The sequence below is a fragment of the Magnolia sinica genome, chromosome 10 (assembly GCF_029962835.1).
Source record: "Magnolia sinica isolate HGM2019 chromosome 10, MsV1, whole genome shotgun sequence".
In the NCBI taxonomy this organism is placed as follows: domain Eukaryota; kingdom Viridiplantae; phylum Streptophyta; class Magnoliopsida; order Magnoliales; family Magnoliaceae; genus Magnolia; species Magnolia sinica.
This window is the reverse complement of record NC_080582.1, coordinates 84,072,956-84,080,719: the sequence shown is the minus strand read 5'-3', so window position 1 is coordinate 84,080,719 and position 7,764 is coordinate 84,072,956. Positions and strand designations below refer to the sequence as shown.

Genomic DNA, 7,764 nt, shown 5'->3' with positions numbered 1-7,764 from the left:
CAACTTCTTTGATGGCATCCAAACAAATACCTCGTTTCAACACGGAGGTCTTGGTATCGATTCCCTAGTGGGGGTGGCTAACAGTGAAGTGTGAACTGATAGTGGGTGTACTAACAAGCTAACAAAAAAAAAAAAGTAACATCCAGGAGGGCTTTTTTTTCATTGTACCTCTCTGCTTGGGATAAAATATATTTACCAGGAAGAGCAATTTTTTTTTGGAAGATACTAGATATGATACTCTATTATCATGTAGTCTTTCATATACCCAAGTGCATTGAAATTTTGTGATCTTGCTTATTCATATATTTATATTTGATCCAATCCTTTAATCATCATGTTCTCTATCAAATACTTAATGCCATAAGCGGATTAAGTGGGGAATCTCAAAATCTAAATCATCGTCAAGTGTTATCGAAACCATTCTAATGATCAAAATAAAATTTTAATAGTTGAAAATATTTATAGAATCTTTTAAAATCTTTTGAGTGCTTGTCCAACGAAAAGAATCACTTGATAAATATCTAATTTCCTATATCTAAATTATATTTAAGTTTTTAAAAAATTAGTAAATTCTTTGTCAGCCCATGTAAGTTTCAACAGAACTTGATGGATGCACACATCTATATACACTTTTATTGGCCATGTATTGACTTTATAAAGTGAGAAAGAGTGCATATAATTAAGATATTAAACCCTCACATGTTCTAGGTTTAAAGATTAGACAGATTCACTACATCCTCAAGTCGATCATATTCCAGACATAGTGGGCCTTTTGATCTAAAGACTTGATCTTCATCCTCCAATGCTAATGCCCAACAAGTCTAACTCCAAAAACCTATTCTTATGGTATACCAGTACTCTTATGTAAACTAGGTAAAGGTACACTGACCCATCATCATGCCTTACAGTACAGACCTTCCATCCTGCACAGTGGTTAATCCATCGTGCAAAACACACATATAAAGTAACAACCTCATGTTCATCTTTAAAGCCCACTAAGTAGTCATGGTCTAATAAGTTATTGAGATTAAGGGCCTATTTGATTTTCCAAATTCAGGATAAATGCCCTGTGAATAGCCAATTATTATAATTTCATCTGTTTGAAAATAAGAAGGTATTCTTGCTTGGAAAAATGGTCCAAATGAATGGCATAAATTTGTGGGCCCCATCCTCATGCATATGACATATCTGCATCGTCCATCCGTTTTACCGGAATATTTTGAGGCACGAGCCGCAAAAGTGAATAAACCAACATTCAAGTGGCCCACACCAAAGTAAACAGTGGCCCCAATAAGTTTTTAACTGTCAGTGTTCAATTCCATTTTTTATTTATTTTTACTGTGGTGTGGTCCACTTGAACTTTGAATCTGCCTCATTTTTTGGCTCATGCCCTAAATTCAATTGGCATGACGGATGGCCGATGGGGATAATCCACATACATCATGGTCGGCCCCCATATATTTGGTAGCATCCTCGATTTTAGCGTTGAAAAAAGTAAGAGTCAAATCAACACAAGAACTATGCGGTAATTACCAAGGAAAAAAATTATTGCCCATTTCCACTACATTTACATTTACTTTCCTAATAGCACACAACTTTCCTTTAATCAGTCATAGTTCAATCTCAAGTTTCAAAGGACAATTGTAGGAATTTCCGTTCTTTAACTTATCTTCTCTTATACTTTTAAGACACTTTTATATATTAACTCACATAACTAAGTTTACCTAAGACTCATGGTCATCATAATTTACAAGCGGGGATCAATATGACATTTAAATCACCCATGAACAAGGTTCACATTGTTTTTCTTTTCTCACGGCACGATTTCAACAATTACCCCACTTCTTTTTTGCTGTTTCTATGCGATACAACGTTAGCAGCATTTAAGCAAACCTTTCCAAAGGATATAATAAGGGAATATTAGAGTAACGTGGAACCGTGGCAATCATGGTTAGGCAAACTACTGGTAATTCATTAGGAGAATTTCTCAACTCCAGTCAGAGTATACCACAAGTTACCATCCACTAGATAACTTCCAACATGTTATGTGTGCATGAAATCCAATCAGTCTAATTAATTGGCCTCATCAAGACAATTCCTTGCTGAAAAAAATCAGCCCCATCCACTCATCAGTTGGACCACGCTTGTATTTTGTAACTTATCAGTGTTTAGAAATTGTTTCCTATGGAGTGGACCACTGATGAGCGGATGGAGCTGATTTTTGCACAACGTAATCCTCGCTGTGAGATAACCATGTTGAAAGGGTTGGATGTAGGACACAAATGATATGTTGAAAGTTATCCACTGGGAGGACACAGTAACTAATGGATTTGAGAAATCCTCATTAAGGGAGATTTAAAATTACACCCTTATAACTTGTCTTGAGATGATAGGATCTGGTGGAAGTGTGGTTTTGATGATGGACTCTCTTAAATGGCCCACTCACGACGTCATGTGTTATCTCCTTCGCCAACCCCACCTTTGAAATTCGAGGGAAGTGGATGAGGTGCCCTACTCCTATTAGCCTTAACTAATTTAAATTGCTAAGCATGTTTAAAAATTTGAGGTTATTCTTTATTCTTCGGTCACAATCAACGGTGGGGCCCACTCAAGTGATAAGTTCAATGACGAGATTTCGCTGTTATCGTCGGCTTGTTGGAATAAAAAATTTGATGACTTTATTTTAGCAAGTTGTAAGGTGGTGGATAAGGGTGGCAACGGATCAGATCAGCCTGCGGGTCATCCAGCCTGACCCGCTTCCGAAGCGGGTTTCAGCCAGGATAAATACATAAGGCTAGAAAATATAGCCCATTTAAGTGGGCCCGGTTTGGGTTGATCCTTACCCAACCTGCCCAAGTAAGTTATCAATGGGTTGAGCCAGATGGCCTGACCCAATCACCCCTATATATAAAAGAAGTATAGAAACATAGATATGTTGTATGTAGGTTGCGTATGGATCTACTAATTGGTTCAAGTCAGGAATATCTTTTGTCACATATACACTTATTAGGCATGAGTTGGATTGGGTGGGTTAACCCGAGCTGAGTCCATTAAGGTGGGGCTCAGGTTTGATGAATTTTGGGTGGGTCAGACAGTCCACAAGATAATGGGCCGTGGGTTGTCTCATTTAGTAATGGGCCAAGCTTGGGCTGACCCCAATCCGAACTAGTTTCATTGGGAATCCTGATTATTGGACTTAAACTTACTAATTAGGAATTTTAAAAAATATTGTTGGTTTTTTTTATTTATTAAGTTTTTATAAGCGGGACGCATGGTTCAATAATCAAATCCGTTGATATCAGTGGCCCTACTCTTGATTGTCCATGTGCTAAAAATTTCCCATATGGGAAAAATCCTAACTATTAAAGAAGTGGCCATCAAGTAGACCAAAAGAAATCCACTATTTTATACCTAGGGCGTTACAGTCGTGGGACTTTTAATACATGGGCCGTCCACTGTGTGGGCCATCATATCAGCGGTTTGGAATTTGGATCACATGGCCCTGACCTTCGCTTGTACGGACTCCAACGAAGAATGGCCCGATCATTGGGGTAATACATCCTCACTCCAAGGACTTAAAGGGCATTTTGGTCCAATATCATGCATGATGGGTCACTTGAGGCATTTGGATTTGGATATTAAGTTACTTTATATAAGCTACTTATAACATTAGCTTAAAAAGTCCAATATCATGCATGATGGGTCACTTGAGGCATTTGGATTTGGATATTAAGTTACTTTATATAAGCTACTTATAACATTAGCTTAAAAAGTAGAAAAGTACGTTTGGTTTCAATCGTCATGTGAGTACTTATTTGCCAAGTTTGTTTGGTCGGCTCTTAATATATTTTGTTTCCAACATCACATAACCACATATCCCTCAGGTTTGTTTGATTTACCCTTAATATCCATTGTTTGTCATATGGCCTGACCTTTGACATGGATTGTTCATTATGTTGGGCTACCTTGGTCCTATTTTCAATGTGAACCACCCATCATATGGGCCAACCCTCAATGTGGACTATCCATCTTGCGGGGACTTTCTTAGATGTGGGCTATACATCATCTGAGGCCCACCTTGGATGCAGACCATCCATCCTGCAGGCCTACCTTCAACCATGGGGCTTTTTGTTCATGGGCCGTCCATTGTCTAGCCCATCATATAAGCAGTTTGGACTTTGGATCACATCTTCACTAGTTCAGATTAACTCGACACCGCCCATCGTATAAGAAGTTTGGACTTTGGATCCAATCCTTTATTTAAGACCCCATCATCCTGTCCAGTCCGACTTAGCGAATACATACAAACATCTTTTGTATGTATGATGTATCTATACTTACCATCCATCAGTTTGTTTTGGGTTTTGGGCTGGGTCAGGTCTGGTCATCTAGCCCAAACAATTTCTAAACCATATGGGTGGGTCGGGTTCAGCCAGTCGATTTGCATCCCCCGCAGTAGTATTGAGAATACTAATGAGAAATTCTACGATGATCCACTAGCACAGGTGTTCTTGATCTGGCCATTTGTAAGGTGGGTCCCATCGCAAAAATGCCCACAACAAAATAACAGGCTCATTCACTCATCAGATGGACCACACAAGGATAAGAAGCTCTGCAGTCTACATTTACGTGCAGACCACCTGATGAATGGATCATATTGATCTCCACACCAGCGCAAATGCACCGTGGCCCAGATCGATCCTTCCCACCTATACCAAATTAGCATGCAAAGGACCCCTTCAACCACTCCACCCCCAAAACGACCTATCATTTCACAAACGAAGAATCATATTTCTGAGATTTTCATTGCATTATCATAATCAACAATCACTCTATACATTAAAATAGGAAAAATAATAATAATAATAATGATAATAATAATAAAAGGTGGACCGTCTAAACGAGAGCGGCATATCTGCATTCTGGCGGGAATCCCTGCACAAACCGCTTGGAATCAGCACAGTAATCGTAAATCATGTAATTCTTTCGCACCCATATCAGCTGCTGCTTGCTCTTCGAATCAAGCTCTTGATTCAGCCAATCTCCGGACAGCGATGTAGGAGAATTTGAAGCGCATGAAGAAGTGGCGTCGGAAAAACACACACAAGCTCGTTCCTTGAAGTTCCTGAAGGAGGTAATGAACGGCGATTTCGTCCAATCAGTCTTGATGAGCCCACCTCTAGTGGCCCAATCGTCAGCATTCCATAGACTCGAGAAGATCTTCATGGGCTGTTTGTTAGGGAAGGGAATGCCGATGGATTCTTCATTTGTGAAGACTCTGATTGGAATGCCGTCCACAGAGAAACTGAAAGGGATGCGAAGCAAATATAAATAAATCAATAAGCCCAAATACACACCACTACATATGTGTGATAAATACAAGTAGCACATCAGGTGGGCCCCACCAATAGAGAAGGTGGCCCAAAATATAAGTGGGTCCCACTCATCTGCCGTATCAGACGTGTAGAATAAGCTTATTCTACAAGGTGGTGTGTGGGTCCACAATTATGTACGTCCTACATCCAATCCGTCCATAAGGTGGGACCCTTCAAGTTCATCCTATGTACCGAAAATCAGGCTGATCAAGGACATAGGTGGGTCACACAGCTGGGACAGTTGGGATGGGGACACCATCATTAAAACCGTCCAGATTGTGTGTGAGGCGTAAAGTGTTTTGTATATGCTGTCCAATCCATTCAAAAACATGTGTCATCAGGATGAATGGCCACCCCAAGAATCAGGTCCTTCTAAAACTCAGGTCTGACTACAGCTGATTTTAGAGCCTTTAGGCATGTTTTTACATGGTGTACCCCACCTCAATCTTGGATCGTCTTGGATTTTGGGCTCCAAGAAATAGTTGGGGCTCACATGATAGACGGTTTGGATTTCATGCACACGTACGTCGCAGTGGGCCCCACACAATGGAATAAGCTTATTCTACAAAGAGGAACCTCCTTGATAATGCCCGCGCTTCTCGCACGTGTAGCCCACCTGATTGGTTAATCTCCATGAATTCTAAGCCAGATCAACAACACGGTGTGGCCTACCTAAGGACTTACAGTGTATGGTGAGGATCCGAGGACTTACACAATTTGTCTAGGGTTCCAAAGTATGGAATAGGTGTGGAAGGCTTTGGTAGGATCAAACCAAAGGTGGAATTGCTCCTCCCTGTTACCCTTCCCTTGTGTGAATACGTTAGTATGGACAGTGTAAGGATCACCGCTCAGATTTCCAAGGAATTCGAAATCAATCTCATCCCACGTCGCTCCACTCGATGAAAGCTGCAACACAATCACTAATTAGTTACTATGTATTTCACCAAAGATAGGGCAAACCTGTTACTGATCCAGGACTCCCCAGCTGTTCATTAGGTGGGCCCCACCAAGTGGACAACACCAGCTGAAAATAATCCTTCATGGTCCCATCAGGTGGGCCACAAGTACAAAAATAGAAAGAGATAGGCGATTGCCCGCATGATGAGCAGACCATCATCCACGCGGTAGGGTCCACCAGTCTATCGCTTGGATGTATGAAGAAGTGGAGAAACTCACGTAGAAGGCGGTGAAGGTACCAGCGGAGTTGCCGGAGACGAGCTTCAACTGCATGCTGATCTCTCCGAAGAGATAAGAATGCTTGGATAGGAAGCCGGAGCCGGAGGTTTTGTCGAGAGATAGGGTTAGGCGCTTCCCATTGTTGAGAATCTTAGCACGGTCGCCGCCCCACGTGATATCAAAGTCTCGGTTGAAGTTAGTTGCAGAGGCTGCCATTAATGAGGTTGATAATACCAACACTACGAGCATTAGTTTGGCAGTGTAAGAGAAGGAATAAGAAGAAGAAGCCATTTAGAGAGAGAGAGAGAGAGAGAGAGAGATCGTATTGAGGAGGTATGTGATGTTGATGAGAGAGAGAGAGAGAGATCGTATTGAGGAGGTATGTGATGTTGATGAGAAGAAGGTCTCCGTAAATATGAATGTAGAGAGAGAGATGAAAGGAGGGAAAGTAATATCGGAGAAAGAGAACTTAGTTAGCTGGCTTCTTGCTGTTGAGACTTTGAAAAACTACATCTTCGATTTCAAACTGATAATTACATACTCCGCGTCTGACGGTTTACGTACATCCGGCGCTATGCTCGCTTTTTCTGTCTCAAACAGCTGTCTGGAAGTGCCTACGTGGCCAACCAAGCTTTGGGAGCGGATTAGATTAGGTGTCACCCGGGTAACACCGCAGCCGCAGTGGGTCTTTCTCTGAACGTAGGGCCCACCTTGGTGCATATGTTGTATATCCACGCCGTCCATCAGTTTTTTCAGCTGATTTTAGGGCATGGTCCCAAAAATCAAGCAGACCCAAATCTAATGTGGACAACACCATAAAGACAGTGGTCATTGAACAGCTACCGTTGAAAAATTCCTAGGCCCCTCCGTAATGTTTATTTTCCATCCAACTTTTTGATAAGTTCACAGTTACCTGGATTAAGGGAAACCTCAAACATCAGCTTGATCTAAAACTTCTGTGTCTCTCAAGAAGTTTTAAAGAGTAGGTTTTTAATCCCACTGTGTGGTACACTTGAGCGTTGGATCTACTTCAATTTTGGTCAATAAGTCCTAAAATGATATAGAAAAATGAATAAAATGTGTGGATAAACCCATACACCGTATGCAGAGATGACATCTTACTCCCGTGCAACTCACGACCTCCCGTGGGGGTTTTTGACCTTCACCAACATATGAAAACACAGAGGCCGGTTCCTCTACAAGTCATCGTAAG

General features: G+C 41.2%; 1 protein-coding gene across 1 annotated transcript; it reads right to left on the bottom strand.

The window, feature by feature from the left end:
• Positions 1–4,895: 4,895 nt before the first annotated feature.
• Positions 4,896–6,868, bottom strand: LOC131257580 (probable xyloglucan endotransglucosylase/hydrolase protein 23). The gene is made up of 3 exons (XM_058258365.1): positions 6,552–6,868; positions 6,088–6,281; positions 4,896–5,305 (listed from the first exon to the last, which is right to left on the bottom strand). Exons 1-3 carry the CDS (start codon positions 6,840–6,842, stop codon positions 4,897–4,899), a joined length of 894 nt encoding a protein of 297 aa, XP_058114348.1. The 5' UTR covers positions 6,843–6,868; the 3' UTR covers position 4,896.
• Positions 6,869–7,764: the final 896 nt, after the last annotated feature.